Below are 18,621 nucleotides of genomic sequence, written 5' to 3' on the forward strand. Positions count from 1 at the left end.
CACACACACAGATGTCTCTTTAACACTAGATGTGACTGTTCAGCAGGCAGAAATTCCCCTGCGTTGGATCCATTTCAGGGACAGTTGTCAAAGACTGACCTCTCCTTACGTTAACTTTGTGAGTACTGTACTTGACTGTGTAGGAAGCTAAACAGCGCAGGATTAAATGTTCTCATTTCTGAGCTGTGAAGTGTTGAAACTGATCAGGAAATGAGGCAGAATGTCCATCCTTTGGGAGAAGAATCAGCCAGTCTATGTTGCTGCCGCTCTTGGCTGCCAATTGGAATGCAGCTGTTAAGGCAGCTGCTTAACTCTTTGCCCAACTTGAAAGGACACTGCCAAGTGGCAAATATTTTTCATAACAGCATTTTACTTTTGCTAAGAACAGCAGTGCATTTTATTGTGCTCCAGCAGGGTGCCAAACATGACAAATTTATTACTCAGCAGGCTCACAACCTAGACTGAGCATGAATGCTCATTTCTGTTTTTAATATTGATAGAGTAAGTAGTCCCCAAAGGAAGTCTCTACAAAAAACATCTCTACCGCTTAATTATCCATTGGAATGATAACAGATTAACTTGTGAAAATGAAATAGCTCTGAAAGGAAAAATGAAAACCTAGAAATGTCCAAGGAAAAAGGGAAAGGTTAAATATTTTAAATCTCTCTAATATAACCAAGAGTTATTTTACCCCACCTGTCCAGGACAGATGAGGGCAGCAGTAACACAGGAAACACATCATCTTCTGCATCCCCTGCAATTCATAGGTCCCATTCTGGGTCATGCAGTTAATCTATGTTGTTAATTAGAATATTGACACAAAGTACTTAGAAAACAACTGCATTGCATTTGACAGGCTATGAACTGGGTGGAGTAGGGCTGGGGTTTATGAACTATTTTATTTAATGGTAAAAGTAATAAGCCAAATACAAACATTCAAAATAAAGAACAAACAGTTAAATCCTTAAGTATGATTTTCTTCCAAACTCCAAAGTGCATGGATCATGATCATGTTAGGTTGATTTCCATACCTGTACACACCAACTGTTTGTTTCACTTGAAGTGATTCTAGAAGAAAGCCTTAACCAACATTAATAACATTTAGTGTGTAATTCCCACAAGACTTTATGAAGACTAGAGGGGTTGGACCAGAGGGATACATTCTCATTTTAATAAACCATCATCAAAGCTGGAGTGGAGATGTTTCTGATGGTGAACTGGGCTGAACAAAGGAATAGTCAATGGAGGTTCTAATTTCTTTTTTCACTACTGTTTACTAAATGGTCATCAAATCATAAATGACAACAGTCTAGTCAGCCTGTTTCCTCAAATTGCAAAAGCATACATTTTCACAAAGTTGACATGATTTTTTGAAGAAAGATAGACAAGCTTTGCACTCTTGTTTTTCAGGGATATAGTAAAGTGGTAAATGCAAATCATGGATGAAATTTATAAGATCGCTTCCACAGAAAGAATCCAGCAGTTAGAAAAAGAACTGGCTATGCAACTGACTGAACTAAAGTCTGAGATAGAAGAACAGGAGACTCATCCAGCTTACAGGTAAATAGTAGTAGTGAGAGGGCATGGTCTTCAGGGCTTTTGCCCCTACTTTCACCCCATAATCTCCATCAGCTTCCTCTTCTTTTTATACAGACAACTGGCATTATCTCAAGCTAGACTTTATGGCTGTCTGTGTTACCTGTATTCTAGAATTGCCAAGGCATTTAGAGGCAATGTCTTACCAAAGAAAATAGAAAAGTGCTCTTACATTTCACAAATACCATTGTCTTAAAGTTCCAGAAGCTATTATAGAAATCATACTCATTGAAAAGAGATCTTATTTTACCCAGAAATGTTCTCATTGAATTTGACCTCGTTTTTGACCTCTTTATATATTGTCCTAAGAAAGGCTTCCTGAAGTCTCTTATCTTTTAGAATAGAGTGATGGGAAATCTCTGGATCCTTGTATTTCTTTACTCCCCCAAACCACTAAACACCACTAAACACCACACCTAGAAGAATCTACCTATTACATTGACAAATACTGAGCAATTTCTGCGTGCCAGGTGTTGTGCTAGGTTCTGGGGTCCAAGGCAAATGTAAAGTGTCCACTTCTAATAATCACTTTAGCATTCTCATTCCCCTCTAGATTGAAAAAAATTATTGAGAACTGTAGGATAATGGTGCCTTGGTTCTTTTTCTTTTTCTTTTTTTTTCTTTTCTGCATTTGTTCATCAATTTGCTCTCATAAGCCCAAGTCTTTGCAGTGGTTAAGTGTCTCATAAATGCTTGCTGAATGAATAAATGAATGAATGTATGTTACATAAACAATACTTGATGAACACATAAGTGAATTTCTTTTTTGTGGGTTGACGTACCCACTACCAATCTCATTCATGGACACTTCGAGATTAACTGAAATGAAAAACATGATTTGAGTAAGAGAAGGTTTGGCAGCTAAGCCGAGGACACTGCCCAGTATTCCAGCATGCCAAAGAAATTTGAAGACAAGAGGGCAGGAAAGGGATGGCTTCCTCTGTTTCCCTGACTGCCTGTTCCCTTTCTTGTTGGTTACTGGTTCTTGACCTCCATGAGGCTGCCACCAGGATTCAGGTACCCAGTTCTCACAGAAATTATAGCTTTGATTTAGTAATGCTTTTACTCTTAAGGCCCTTTCAGAGCTTGCCTCATTTTTTTTTTAGTCAAAGCCAACATGTGAGGATATAAGGGAGACATTATCTCCAACATCAGCTGGGAATTCAACACAAATGGTTCAATGACTTGCTTTGACTCATGTGGCTGAGGGACCTCCTGACTGGTCTTTTAACAAGACCACTGCACCCAGTGAGGGAATGGCTAACAAGTGTACAAACTAATAGTCTATTTTCATTTTTCCTTAAAACTTACCCATGGGGACTAATAAGGTTGTACAAACATGATTAACCTAAACTCTGCTGCCTATAAACCCTTTCAAATCTCTAGGTGGCTTCTTACATGTGTTTCACAGCTACTTGCTATGGCTTCCTTGTTACTGTTTGCAAAGTTTCATCTTAAGACAGTGATGTCTACACCAGAGGTGTTATCCCATGGTGTTTCCAAAGCTGCCAAGCCTTGGGGTGGGTCTTGCCCCAAATGGGGAGAGCTCCCTTCTTCCTGCTACAGGATTCTATGCCATTCCTGGGTCGCACGGCAGTACTGCTTGTGCCTTCTCATGTCAGAGCCCATTCTGCCAACAACCCCTTTGTGACTAGGCTCAGATAGTAGAATTTGGTTAAAATAATTTCCAAGGTATTTCATGCTTGACAAATTAGCAAGAACACAAAAATAAAAACATTCTGTTTAAATGATAAGATACTAATTTTATGTAGGGTTCAAGATAGATATCTGATAAGCACTTGGTAGAGCTGAGGCTACTGGGGGAAGTATAGGTAAGGGAAAGAAGAATCACCATTGTGCCTCTTCCTTTATTCTGGAATTGAAACCAGACAGGTAAACCAAGGGTTGTATGAAAGACCGTGTTTGGGGTAAAGGAGAGGAAAATTGGCCCAGGGAAAAGGTTAGCAAACATGAGGTATACACAAGAGAGATTCAGACTGAGACAGAAGCATGTGGTTTTTACGTGCTCTCAATAATCCAGTATAATATGACATAGTTATGTTGCAATGAGCAGTTGTGAAGAGTTACACATTAATCAGGGCCTGTCTGTAACTTCATTTATGACAGTTTCTATAACTACAGCGTCTATTGCATAAATCTTTCTACAGCTCTGTTCGAATACCAAAGGACATTTCTTACTTCAGAAGAGAAAGGGAACTGGCTCTAAAGAAAACTTTACAGGTTAGTAGGAGAGCATGATTGTAATACACAACTGCATTGTTAATACAGCAAGATGTTGGATTTTGCGAACGTTTTGCAAATAATCAGCTGATGTTATTGACAGTGTTATGAAAACGAAATAGCCCAATGCTACTAGATCAGAGCAGGCCACTACTTCTTTGGAGATACCTACTTTTTGTGATGTTTCAAAATTTTACTGTTTCTTGATTTGTGATATTAAGATTTGTTATACGGAAGTTGAGGTATAACAGTGTGATGTGTTGTGTAAAATCTATCAGAAATTGTATGTCATTTGCTTTCATAAACAATGATAATCTTACTTCCTTATTTCTTTTTGTGGGCCTGCTCTGTTGCCCTGGGTTCAGGTGGCTGAGTCAAAGCCGCTTGTTGTTCAAGCAGATGTCATGCAGAGGGAGCTAGAGAGCTGCCTAAGAAGAGAGTACACCCCGGAAAATTTACCTTTGCTTCTGTTGCAGGTAAGTCCTGTAGCAATCTTGAAAAAGAAATCTGGAAATTAATAGAAATGTATGAGGGAAGTTGGCTTTCTGGTATATCCTCTGGCCAGGGTACACTTTTCTCTACCTGTGTAGTTTGCAGAACTTAATTAGTATAAATTCTGTTCTTTCTTAGAGACCCAAACCATAGTTCAGTTCAATTTAGTTATAGTCACTCTACAATTGACTATTGGTTACTCTCTATGCTGGTATTATGAGGCAATACAATACTAAGAAAGTCTCAGTCCTAAAGAGCTCTTGGCTTAGCTAAGGAAGATATTTATGGAAATATCTTTTAGAAAATAACTCAAAATGTGGTAGAAAAGTTTTTCCTTTTTTTGAAAGATTGTATTTATTTATTTATTTATTTATTTATTTGAGAGAGAAAGAGAGAGAACAAGAAGGAGAATGGAGGGAAGGAGAAGCAGACTCCTCATTGAACAGAGAGCTCATTAAACATGGGGCTTGATCTCAGGACCCCAGGATCATGGCCCAACTGAAGGCAGATGCTTACCCGACTGAGCCACCCAGGGGCCCCAGAAAATGTTTTCTGTAAGGATTATTATTGCAGCATTATAATAAAAGTGAAAAAATCAGAAATGCCTACATATCTAACACTAGGAGAAAGAGTTAAGAAAAACAGTATGATACTTGATAGAATATTGTTCTACCGTTAAACATTTTTGAGCATAAGAAATTATTGTTTTTATGTAACATTAGTGAACAAAAGCTGGCATGTCTGTGTATGCCATAATAATGGTCACATAATATGCAGAAAACTCACATGATGGACATGGATCAAAATGTCAGCAATCACTCTCTTTGGATGGCAGAACAATGACTTCCTCTTTTTACTCTGATATATTTTCTAAATTTCTTATAATAGGCATGTATCGTGATTTTTAAAATTCTTTGTTCTTTTGTGTTATGAGTTATACCCTCATTATGCATACAAATTAGTTCATTAGCAACTAGTTAGCAATGAATGAAGAAATAAATGAATCACAAAGAAATAAAAGATGTTGAGATTCTATTTGCAAGTTCAACTTTTGTCTTTATCTTCATCCAAGATTCACTTTCCCTATCATTCTGGCACTCTTTGTTCTTTTGTGTTTATCAGTGATTCTCAGGGGAGAGAGGGGGAAGGTGGAGATGGTGGACATTTGGTAAAGTCTGGAGACATTTTAGTTTGTCACGGTTTGAGAGTGGATTGTTGCTGGCACAGAGTGGGAAGAGGCCAGGGCTGCCAACATCCAGCTCTGCACAGGACAGTCCCCACCACAGAGAATTGTCCAGTGCCACATGCCAACAATAGTGCTGAGTTTGAGATATCTATGCAGATTTCTGGAGCCCTTTCTTGGCCTACCATCCCCCTTTCCAGTCCTCTGCCCTGCAAACTCCAGCTGTCTCAGCCTCCTAAGCTTCATTTTCTTACTACTTAACTCAGAGAAACCACTGTGCTCTGCTCAGGATTCCCTTTCTTACTTCCCGGTTCAGAAACTGCCTTCTCCAGGCAGAAAACCAAGGTGGTTGTAGGGCTTCTTTCATTTCTTTCCTTTCTCTGAAGGACCACAGTCCTGCACTGTGTTGTTGTCTTAGGTCAGAAAATAGTTGTCTTGTTTATTTTATCCTATTTTCTAGTTGTTTATGACGGAAGGATGAGTCTGGTCCTACTTATTCCATCATGGCCATTAGTATGTTTATTATTGGAAAGAAAACATCTAAAATGGTTGGTTTATTTAACTATTTTTAAATCTGAATAAAATTTCTGGTCTTAAGATTAAAAGCTATAACTTATCTATAATGTGCTTTGTATTTTTTATACTCATAACTTCAGTTTTGAAGAAATTTTGAGCTTAGCCTTAGACAATTATATAGGCTTTTATATCACTGTTAATTGATCACTAATTGATAAATGAAACTACAATCTGTTAAATTGGCAAAATATCATATAGGTTTAGAAACACATACTTGCTTTATTTAAAATTTAATGGTATCTTTTTATTTTTTAAAATATTTTTAAAAAGATTTTATTTATTTATTTGACAGAAATCATAAGTAGGCAGGGAGGCAGGCAGAGAGAGAGAGAGGAGGAAGCAGGCTCCCTTTTAAGCAGAGAGCCCGATGTAGGGCTCGATCCCAGGACCCTGGGATCACGACCTGAGCTGAAGGCAAAGGCTTTAACCCACTAAGCCACCCAGGCACCCTAAAACTTAATGGTATCTTGAGCCAGGTTTCTTAATTTTATGATCTTCATGTAGAGAAATCTATCTTTCTGAAAAAACCAGACTGATTTTCCTATTGTTAGTATTCTTAAGTCTTAATTCAGTCTTTCTACTATACTTGTGTTCTAAGTGTTTTTATTGTTTTTTTTTTCTGTTAAAGTATTATACAGAGAGAATTACCCAGTTGGCCCAGAGTAAATATTTGCACATGCTTAGATGGAAGAGGTTTTGCCAGCAGAGTAAGATTATGGAGCAACTTTATCCTCTTTACAAGGTAGGAAGCCTGGGAGCAGAACCTTTGGGCTGTCTTTTATAATGAAACAAAATGGTCAGCAAGCCTGTCAATATATATTATTAAGTATAGTCATCATACCTGTACATTAGATCTCTGGACTTATTCATCCTACATAGCTGCAAATTTGTATCCTTTTGATCAATAGTTCCTCACCCTGTAGCCCCTGGTAACCACTGTTTTAGTTTCTGCTTCTGTGAGTTTAACATTGTTTTAATTTGTCATATGATCATACAGTATTTGTCTTCCTCTGTCTGGCTTGTTTCTGTCTAGCATAATGTCCTCCAGGTCCATTCTTAATGTCACAAGTATTAGGATTTCCTTCTTTCTTGTAACTGAATAATATTCCATTTTAGATATAGATATATATACATATATAATATTATATAAATTAATATAAATAATATAAATAAATATATAAAATATATTACGAAGATGTGATATGTTATATATATCACATCTTCTTAATCCATTCATCCATAAACAGGCTCTTAGTTTGTTTTCATAGCTTGGCTATTGGGAATAATGTTGCAGTGGATATGGGAATACAGATAATCTCTTTGAGATACTGATTTTGTTTTCTTCAGATATGTACCCAGAACTGGGATTCCTAGACTATATAGTATTCCCATTTCTAATTTTTTGAGGAATCTCCATACCGTTTCTATAATGGCTGTACCAGTTTACATTATCACAACAATGTATCTTGTCTGTTTTTTTAAAAGTCATGGCTAGAGATGGGAAAGGAACTAATGGATGCACCTATTTGCTCTTCTGCCTGTGGCAAAAGATAATGGCACCTATTTTTTTTTTAAGATTTTATTTATTTATTTATTTGACAGAGAGAGATCACAACTAGACAGAGAGGCAGGTAGAGAGAGAGAGAGAGAGAGAAGCAGGCTCCCTGCTGAGCAGACAGCCCGATGCAGGACTTGATCCCAGGACCCTGGGATCATGACCTGAGCTGAAGGCAGTGGCTCAACCCACTGAGCCACCCAGGCGCCCCGTTTGGCACCTATTTTTAAGGATGAGATTTGAAGGAAACTTTGTATGATAGAAAATGCATTTTTCTTCATGGATTTGGCTTCCTCTGCTAAAAAGCCAAAGAGTGAAGAAGCCACCTTCAGTTACCAAACATCTGAATGCACTGACTCTTTGCTGAAGTCTCTCTCCTAAGAATGTGACTGCTGCCATTGTCAGTCAAGTTCAGAATGTGAAAGGACTTTGATAATCCAGGAGCCTCTTATTTGGCCCCCAAACAGCATTAGTCTATGTTTGGAAGCAAATGGAAGCAAATGACACAAGAGAATAAGGCTTGCAAATAACCATGTTCTGTCTCTGCCTTACTCTTATACAGAAACAAGTTGCCTACATTATGCAGGAGTACAATGATGCAGTCCAGAGAGCTGAAAGATTGTCTGTTGCACGGGAAAACTTCCTTATGGGAAAAAGCAATCCTTCTAACTTAGTCACACAGGAAGACCTGACTATTTACACAAAGTGGTTTGTGTGTCACCTACAATCACTCACAACCATTCACCACTACCTACAGGTGTGTGAAACATAGCTATGTGATGGTGTGGTGCCCTCCCAATGATGGTCAGTATTGTTTTCTCACACCTGTCACCTACTTTTGGATTGTCACTGTTTCTGTATTGTACTTACCATACAAATGACAGGAAAATAATGAGCCACTAGTTTTTTTTCTTTGAAACCTTTGAAAACTTTTTCTTTTGAAAACTTGCTCTAATGAAACCACCCCATTAATTTAGTTTTCTCAAAGATATCTCTGTTGTATTATTTCATATTCACTCTGCAAGTTCTTGTTTTCATCATCTTGTTCAGAATTTATGATGTCCAATTTAGATCCACTTTCTTATTCAGCAATATCTAATGAGGATCTGACATATGCCAGGTATGTGTCCAGGGCCATGAAGCAAAAATACGGTCTTTTGCTGAAGAGTAACTGGGTCCCGGGCTGGTAGGAAAATGGGCAACCAAATAGTCAACAGAAATATGATGTGGTAAGAAAGAGTACAATTCATATAAGCACAGAGCAAAGAGAGTCACAGAGGAGAGGCCCTAACCTAGGCCAGAGGCATCAGAAATGAGTGATGTGATCCTGTTTTCATTTCAGAAAGATTATTATTTTATTATTGATATTATTGATTATTATTTTTATATATTTTACATATTGTATATATTTTATAATATATATAATATAAATATATACTATATAAATTAATATAAATACAGAGATATATAATATATAAATAATATATAAATATACAAATAATGTAAAAATATATTTTATAATAATAATAATGTGATGATGATTATTATTTTGCCACCTAAATCTTTTCCTACTTCTCTACGGCTTATCTCAGTGATACCACCATCCGCAAAGTTACCCAAAGCAGAAACCTGGCCATCAGTCTAACTTCAGCCCTTCCCCAGCCAGTCACTACAGAGTCTACCTCTGAATTCTCTCTCCCCAGTCACGTGATATAATAACACTCTCCTCATAAGTCTCCATTCCCCGCTAAACTGTAGACTCTCTGAGCTTGGTCTGCAGCTTACTTCTTCTTGGTATCCCTAGCACTTCACGCAATGTCTTGTCCATCATGGATGCTTGATCAATGTAGACCCAGTTAGAGGTTAAGGTCGCTTAACACTGGTGATTGCAACAGGTCCCTCAGATCCAGATTTAGCACCCCATGGTTGAACAGGTTCCTAAGGCCCAACTCTCAGATTACTAAGTCTCCTCCATCAAAGGGCTGCTCCTGAACCTGAGTCTGGAAGCTTCTGTGAGAGTTGAGTTGACACTTGGCCTCTTGGTGGTGCTTTTCTCTAGTCTCTCCAGTATTTGCCGGTCTCCAAAGTGCTGAGCGTAGCTGTTGATGAAGATCCGGAGGCTGGTCAGGAGGATGAAGAGGTCTGTGTCAATGACATCAACCCTAACAACCAGGGTTCTGTATCTCCAGGCCCTGTGGATACCAGCATTTCAGGTAAGAAATTAGTCTTCTTTCCCCTAGGGTAATGAGAAGGAAGATTGTCGCTTTGCCCGTGTATTATTTTGTCACATGATCTTGCTTGAAATTTTTCTATATAGCAAGAAGTTAGATCTTCCTAATAAACAAGTTTTTAGTATTTTCTGATGAAAAAATATGTACCTTTCTTAGCCATTATTATCTCTATCTTTATAACTGGCAAATAAAGAGAGAAGAAAAGAAGCAATGAAATTGAAGTTGGGAGTTCTGGATTCTAGATGTGTTTCTGGCATGGCCTCACTGTGGGCCTGCATATTTAGGTCACTTCATCTCATTGGGCTTCAATGTATTTATCTCCAAAATAAACATTTCAGATTAAATTATATCTAATACCTCTTTCTGTTTGAATATGATATATTTTTAAAGTAATTTCCTTATCTGAATCAATTGAATGGTCTTCCTGCCCTTATCCTGTGTTAGAGATGACTAAGAAACCTAATTAGGTTTCTACTCTGAGTGACATATTTGCTTGGGATATGTACAGTGACACAGGAGCACCCGAAGAGACAGCCAGCCTGATTGTGGGGAGTCAGAGAAGGCATCTCAAAGGAAGGGAGTCCAAACTGGGTCCTTAGAAATGAACAGAAGTGAACCAGGCAAAAGGAGATAAATAAAGGCTCTCACCTTCTTCTAATTTGTTGTTTAATTTATAAATCATGCTCTTAGTTTGCCACAAAGGACTATGGGTAGTTCTCCTGCCACTAAGTCATTCCCCAAAGGGTCTGTTGGGTTTCTCCTATAGGCCCTGTGAAGGTGAGTGGTCTTCGCTCCCTCCCCCAGAAAGCCAGCATCAAGAGTTTGTCAGACAGGTGTGGCCCAGTGTGGTGCAGTGTCTAAATTATAGCAGAGAAGGTTGGACAAAGCAGAATGACCCTTCCTGTCAGCAGAGGAGAACTTGCCTCCATTTATCTCAAAGGACACTCCATTTTCTCTCCCCAGCTAGTGTTTATTGCTCTTCATGCTCTTGATTTTGGATTTTTTTAGGGCCGACAAGAACAGAAACTGCTTTTTTCCTGCCCCAACACACAACTGAAAGAGAAGAACTGAAACCTCTGCTGGGGCTCCTGCTCTCCCATTTCAGTATCTCCTATGACATGGAGGAGCTGCGGGATGCTGCTCAGGAAATGGAGCTTTTTAACTTGGTACTTGATGGACTCTTTCTTAATAAAAGATAGGTGTTCATGAAACAAAACACTACTATTTGCCACAAAGTTGGATATCTCTCCTGCCACAATTGTTTCTAGAGTGAGAAAATATAATAATAATAATGGGTGAGATTTAGATTGGCACTTGAAGTTCTCCTCTGTTAAGAGTTCTGGGACCCTTGAGTATACAACCCAGAGGCATTGCAGGATCGACTTTTCTGCAGAATTTAAAGAAAAAAGTAGGTTAGAGTCCATAGTGGATGATATAAATGTAGCCATTATTTGGCAAATTTGCATAATGGAGTTATCTAAAGTCTCCAGCCCTTTGATTCTCACAATGTGTTGTAATGGCTCTCCTTTGGCAAAATGCCTTATATATTCAATAGAGTTTATATTGCATAGTGATTTTTAAAATCGTGCAGTCTCCTCTGCTATAACAGTGTTGCACTTCCTTTAAAAAAGCCTCATATTAACAAAAGCCATGTTAGAACTTATTTCAAAGAGAAAAATAGGATTATGTATATACAGTTTCAAGTTTATAATATAAAGTTTTCAGCTGAAGCATCCACAATACAGATATTTATCTAGCTCTGGGTATGTAATATTTGCAAGTATATATATTTGCTAGGTAAAAGTAGTAAACTAATTGATCCAAACAAGCAAAAATCAAATCTGAATGTTTTTGAATGTCCTCTGTGTAAGAAGGAGCCACTATCTTCTCTATCACCACTTGCCTTGATATTCAGGTTTTACTTCCATGTGTGCTTTCTCTGCATGATTTTACTAGGATTATTTCTGTATGTAACACAGGCTCTTTATACTTCCTGAAACTGGTGGTATCAGATGTTCTTCAGTTTTTTTGAAGGTGATGATGTTTTAGCTCTTGCCTTTCTTTTCATTATCACCAGCAACACTATCTACAGAAGAGCACTTCTTCTTCTTTTTTTTTTTTTTTTAAGATTTTATTTATTTACTTACTTAAGAGAGCAAGCATGTGTGAGCAGGAGGGAGAGGGAGAGAGAATCTGAAACAGACTCTGAGAAGAGTGCAGAGCCCAACAGCGACTCTGTCTCACGACCATGAGATCATGAAACCAAGAGTCAGATGCTCCAGGCACTAGCCACCAGGCATCTCTAGAGCAGGGTGCTTCTATGGGAGTATCCTTACCCTCAGTATCAGCAAGTATTATGATAGATGAAAACTGGAATTGCAAAAAGGTGCTGTTTTAAAAGAGTCAAAATAAATACAAATAAATTATGACACAGTAGACTCTCATCAATGATAACAAAACAACATGAGGCTGTTTATCATATTGTCCCCAAAGAATAGATTATTTCCTTTATACAGTGATAGTGTCCAGTTCTGACTTTCTTATAACAGTATTACGTGCAATGCCTGTGTTCACAGAATGATCACATTACAACCTTTTTTTCAAAAGATTTTATTTATTTATTTGACAGACAGAGATCACAAGTAGGCAGAGAAGCAGGCAGAAAGAGAGGAAGCAGGCTCCCTGCTGAGCAGAGAGCCCGATGCGGGGCTCGATCCCAGGACCCTGGGATCATGACCTGAGCCGAAGGCAGAGGCTTTAACCCACTGAGCCACCCAGGGGCCCCTACAACACTTTTTTTATGTGTAGGAAGAGTTCTTCTATTTGAGTACTATTTATTCTGGTTCTCTAATTCCTTAGAGCAGGATAAGCCTGTAGTTCACTCTCTGCTTCTTATTTTTAAATAAAGTTTTATTAGAATTCATCCATAGCCATTCATTTACATATTACATTTGACTGCTTTCACACAACAACTGCAGAGTTGAGTAGTTCAACAGAGACCTGTGTATTGTCTGCAAAGGCTAAAATAGTTACTATCTGGCCCTTTAAGAAGAACTTTGCCACCCTAGCCCTAGACTAGTACTGTCTCCTTGAACTTCCTGCGCTGATGGACGGGATCTGAATCTGCATGGTTCGATATGTTACCCATGCAGCTATTGAGCACTTAAAATGTGGCTAGTGTAACTGAAGAACTAAATTTTAAATTTTATTTAATTTTGATGATTCACATTTAAATGTTAAACAGCCACATGTAGCTAGGGGCAACAGCATTGGATAGCACAGCCCACAAGGTACCAGCGTTAAGTGGAAGAATCTTTAGCTCTGTAACTCATTAAACTCATTCTCTCATTCCAGAAACCTTTGTTAAGGCCCCAGTATGTGCCGGCACTGTGGTAGGATCTATGTGTGTGTGCGTGTAATAAAATATACATAAGATTGACCATTTTAACCATTCATAAGTGCACAGTTTAGTGGCATTAATTACAAACACATTGTTGTGCAAACATCCCCATGTGGTTGGTTCTCGAGATTCAGTCTGTGCCCTCAGGAAGTTCACCAGGTAGTGAGGAAATCATGATGTAGTGTGGCCAGTGCAATGAGGAAGGTACTACCACAGGCTCAGTAAGCCTGGGCTCCCTCTGGAGACGGGAGGAAGAAGTGTTCTACATTTGGCAGGAGGAATTTATGTCACAGAAAGCACTAGTAGCCTCAGTCTGAAAATGAGAGGTGAAGGAATTGACAGAGATACCTTAAAGTGTTTTAATAGGTCCCAGCATCTGGACCCTTCTCTCTAGCAACATCTTGATCAGGTTTCTGGAATGAGAATTTATCTAACCTGTAGATTTTCTAGTTTACCAGGTGGCCAGAAAAAGTGAATGTATTTCTAAAGGTGGACTAATTTACTTCCCATTTAGGGTCCATCTCAAAATATATATAAATAAATATATTACATAATTTCCAATCTTTGTTTTTTTTTAATTTAACTTTATTTTTTCCAATGTTCCAAGATTCATTGTTTATGCACCACACCCAGTGCTCCATGCAATATGTGCCCTCCTTAATACCCATCACCAGGCTCATCTGACCCCCCCACCTCCCCCCTCCAGAACTCTCAGTTTGTTTCTCAGCATCCACAGCCTCTCATGGTTCATCTCTCCCTCTGATTCCCCCCAACTCTCTTTGGAGCAGATATTCAGAACAAGTAGTACATATATACATAATTATGGTAATGAGTTAGCTGAATATGTGTGCCCCACAGATACAGATATTCAACACCTGTTACTGCCACAGTCATGTTTTATGAATTAGTTTACCTCCCAAGACTGTCCCAAAGGCAACCAATAGCTGTTTTTTTTTTTTTTAAAGATTTTAGTTATTTATTTGACAGAGACACAGCAAGAGAGGGAGCACAAGCAGGGAGAGTGGGAGAAGGAGAAGCAGGCTTCCCATTGAGCAGGGAGCCCGATGCGGGGCTCGATCTCAGAACCATGGGATCATGACCCAAGCTGAAGGCAGACGCTAACGACTGAGCCACCCGGGCACCCCTCAAGAGCTGGTTTTGAAATTGTCTACAATCTGAGACTTTTTCTGGGTTCCACTTCTCTCTTCTTAATCCTATTTAGGTTTCCAAAAAATTCCGAAGCATCTTCATGGAACAGCAGAGAATGCAAACATTTCCAGATTATGATGCTGAGATAGCTAAAGTGGAGAAGTTGGGTTTGGCAGGTCCTGGTATGGCCTTGAAAAAGAGAGCTAACTGGACTTCCTTTATAAAGGTAAGGAGACTTGTGGTGACATTCACCTGTCACAAAGTATCCTCCAAGCAGGCCAGGCAACCTGGCAGCACCAGGTCTGTCACATTCCTACTGTCTCCTCTCCTCAATGCCCTAAGCAAACTGTCCCATGGGACAAATGGTAGGTGCTTGGCCCTGTACACCAGGTTCCCCCAGCTTCTTCCTGCTGTGTGTCTATGTTGAAGTTAGCTGCGTTGACCTGCCTTCTCTGGAAAGCCCCCATACTGTCTATTGGGTCCATTCTTCTTGTTAGTGAACTTGGCTGTTTGGCTAGAACCAAGAATAATACTCAAAGGTATAATGGAGTTGTATAAATCCAGCTTTTGAACCAAAAACTATTCACTGAGTATATACTATGTGTCAGGAATGACCCTTGGTTCCGGAGATACACAAATCACAAACAATACACAAGTAAGCAGATTAAACAAGGTGATTTGGGTTAATGGTAAGCACAGTTGATCCTCATTGTTTGGGGTAGCTATGTTCTATAAAGTTGCCACAAACCCTGAATTAACAAAAACTGAACCATTGCTCATAGGGGAAATAAAAGGTTAGGTTCATCAACTGATAGATACACAACCTTGCTTTATGTGTATTTCTGTTTAAAGATACTTTAATATATGTTTTTGATTCATTAACATTGATCTTATGGCCAATAGCAATATAACTCATGCTCAAAGCTTATCAAGCATAAATATTTCTTCCATAAGACATGTCATAGCCTTCCTGTACTTAGGAACACTAGGCAACCCCTCGACACTATACTTAGGGGCCACTTTAAACATTGAAATCAGCAACAAAAAACCACAAAAATATAGAAACGTGTCACTAACTAGACCACAAAAAGGACGCTTGTTTACAGAATGAGAGCTGGAACAAAAAGTCTGAATGTTGCTGTGTATGACCTCAGCTGGGAATGTGGAGTTGGGTGATTCAAAATTTTCACCATTCTTTGCATGCCCATGAATAACCAGGATAGATCTGCCAAAATTGATTTTGAGGTTATGAATAAATTTTAGTGAGGAAAATTTGCAAATACAAAATCCGTGAATAACGAGGATCAGCTATATTGTGTAGGAAAGAAGTCTTAAGTGGTAAAGATGAATGGATGGAAAGGAGAAAAATCAAAGATTACGCCTAAGGAATGGGGCTTGAGCAAATAGGTGATTGGTATAGAGAAAGCCAGACTTTCTGTTCTAAGTTGTTACATTTGCCTTCCCACTATAGATATCAAGGAGGTGGTTGGATATCACATACTGGAGCTTAGAGCTAGATATAAATTTGAAAGTTACAAGTACATTGATGTATTTATAGCTAATGTATAGCTAAATGTATTACAGAACTAATTTTTGAAATATTCCCTGTTAAGGGGTAAGGTAAAATTTTACATGTGGAATCTTTGTGGGAGAACTTCTCTTGCCCTATAGGTCAAGTGTGGTATCCAACGCTGATGGATTTAGGGTTCCTCCTGCACATGGATTGTGCTGTGTGATCCCAGATGATCTCATAAGCCAGGCACCAACAGGAACTGCTGCTGCCTTCTCCCTCCATGGATCATAAACCCATGCAGACCTCTTCCAAGTCTTCACATGCCCTAACAAACTTTCTAGCAGAGGCTAGATCCTATTTTAGAAGGTCCTTGAATCTCTTTGCTTGCAACTTTTATTGAGAACCATTCTGTTATGTTGTAACTTTGTGTGAACATGTTTGTCCACTAGATTAAGCCAAAATGTGATCCTTGGCAAAAGAAGATTTTGACTAGACTAAAAGAAAGGAGAAGAATAGATGTATTAATGCAACTCCAAGCAAAGTTTTTGAAGGTAAGAAAATAGCTATGTTCCCTTGTAGATAAAATTCTTGCTGAAATTATTCTCAGAAAATTGAATTTTCCTTCCTGTTTAAGAAATATTAGCCATTGATTCTCTATAAAGGCTTTATTTGGAACTTTCTAATTTAATTGCCCAAATTTTATAATACTGTTAATTTTCAGTAGAAAGTAACAATTGTTCCAGCTTTGGCACTAAGTCTCTATGTGGTATCAGTCTAGCCCCACAACCTCCATGAGTTTGTTTCCTCATCTTTGAAACAAAAATACTGGATGAAATTATCTTATTTAGTTGTGGCAAAAAGCACATGGGATAAAATTTTCTCATCTTAATCATTTTAAGTGCACAATTCAGTGGTGTTCAGTATTTTCACACTGTCATGAAACAGATGTACTGGAACTTTTTCATCTTGCCAAACTGAAATTCTGTACCTATTAAACAACAGTTCCCAACTTCCTCCTCCCCATAGTCCCTAGAAACCACCATTCTACTTTCTGTTTCTGAATTTTACCACCTTTACACACCTCATATAAATGGACTCATACAGTATTAGTCTTTTGGTGACTGGCTTATTTCACTTAGGACAATGTCCTCAAGATCTATCCATGTGGTTGCATGTGACCAGATTTCCTCTCCCTTTTTTTTTTTCAAGAACATTTTATCAGCTTTATTCTCAATAGCCCCTAACTGGAAACACCACAGATGTCTTTCAATGGGTAAATAAATTAATCGTGGTATATCCCATACCACGGAATACCAGTCAGCTGTAAAAAAACAAAACAAAACAAAACAAAAACAAAACAAAACAAAACAAACAAACAAAAAAAACAACAACAAACTAGTGATATACCCCAGAACCTGGATGCATCTCCAGATAACTATAGGAGTGAAAAAAAGTCAGTCCCATAAAGAGTGTATGAGTTCATTTATACAATGCTCTTGAAATGACTAAGAGAAATAAAGACAGATGAGTAGATTGTAGGGGAGACTGGTGAGGAAGGGAAAGGAGAATGGCTCTAAAAGAGCAACACAAGGGATCCTTGTGGTGATGGATCTCTTCTATGAGTTGACTATATCAAACTCAATATCCAAGTTGTGATACTGTGCTATGGTTTTGCAAAATGTTAACATTGGGGGAAATGGAGTGAAGAGTACATGGGACCTCTTTATATTATTTTCTGCCTCTTTTCTTAAATGGTGGTAAAATACATAAACCATGAATTTTACTATTTTAACTATTTTTAATTTTTTTAAAAGATTTTATTTATTTATTTGACAGAGAGAGATCACAAGTAGGCAGAGAGGCAGGCAGAGAGAGAGGGGGAAGCAGGCTCCCTGCTGAGCAGAGAGAACCCGATGCGGGGCTCGATCCCAGGACCCTGGGATCATGACCTGAGCCAAAGGCAGAGGCTTTAACCCACTGAACCACTCAGGCACCCCATATTTTAACTATTTTTAAAGTGTACAGTTCAGTGCCGTTTAGTATATCCATATTGTTGGGTAATCATCACCACCATCCATCACCAGAACTCTATATCCAGCAGACTGAAACTGTTTACCCATTAAACAATAACTCCTCATTCTTCCCCCCCTTTAGTCCCTGACGACTACCAGTCTAATTTCTGTCTCTATGAGTTTGACTGCTCTAGGTACCACCTATTAGTGAAATCAGACAGTATTTGTATTTTTATGACTGACTTCTTTTACTCACCCAGGTTCACCCATGTTGTAGGATATATCAGAATTTCCTTCCTTTTTAAGGCTGAATAATATTCCCTTATGTATATCCATCATGTTTTTTGAAAATCTGTCTGTTGATGGATGTTTGGGTTGCTTCCGCCTCATGACTATTGTGAATAATGCTGCTATGGACATGGATATGTAAATACTTTTTTGAAATCCTGCTTTCAGTTCTTTTGGGTATAAACCCAGGAATAGAATTGCTGGATCATAAGGTAATTCTGTTTTAATTTTTTTGAGGAACCTCCATACTATTTTCCATAGCAGGTGCAGCATTTGACAATACTATCAGCTTTGTCTGGTAGGGTTCCAATTTCTCTGAATTCTCAACAGCCCTTGTTATTTTCTTCCTTCCTTCTTTCCTCCCTTCCTTTCTTTCCTTCCTTCC

General features: G+C 38.4%; 1 protein-coding gene across 1 annotated transcript in view; it reads left to right on the plus strand.

The window, feature by feature from the left end:
* Positions 1-18,621, plus strand: part of LOC116868158 — a 174,313-nt gene that overhangs the window by 19,486 nt on the left and 136,206 nt on the right. Inside the window, exons 2-10 of the mRNA XM_032858279.1 lie at positions 1,411-1,560; positions 3,765-3,837; positions 4,203-4,313; positions 6,717-6,830; positions 8,206-8,400; positions 9,703-9,856; positions 10,883-11,040; positions 14,497-14,649; positions 16,386-16,487. Of these exons, the coding sequence (XP_032714170.1) occupies positions 1,430-1,560; positions 3,765-3,837; positions 4,203-4,313; positions 6,717-6,830; positions 8,206-8,400; positions 9,703-9,856; positions 10,883-11,040; positions 14,497-14,649; positions 16,386-16,487 (1,191 nt within the window). The 5' untranslated portion in view covers positions 1,411-1,429. The remainder of the gene's footprint in view (positions 1-1,410; positions 1,561-3,764; positions 3,838-4,202; positions 4,314-6,716; positions 6,831-8,205; positions 8,401-9,702; positions 9,857-10,882; positions 11,041-14,496; positions 14,650-16,385; positions 16,488-18,621) is intronic.

Source organism: Lontra canadensis, unplaced genomic scaffold (genome assembly GCF_010015895.1).
Source record: "Lontra canadensis isolate GAN:19392208 unplaced genomic scaffold, GSC_riverotter_1.0 scaffold14, whole genome shotgun sequence".
NCBI lineage: Eukaryota > Metazoa > Chordata > Mammalia > Carnivora > Mustelidae > Lontra > Lontra canadensis.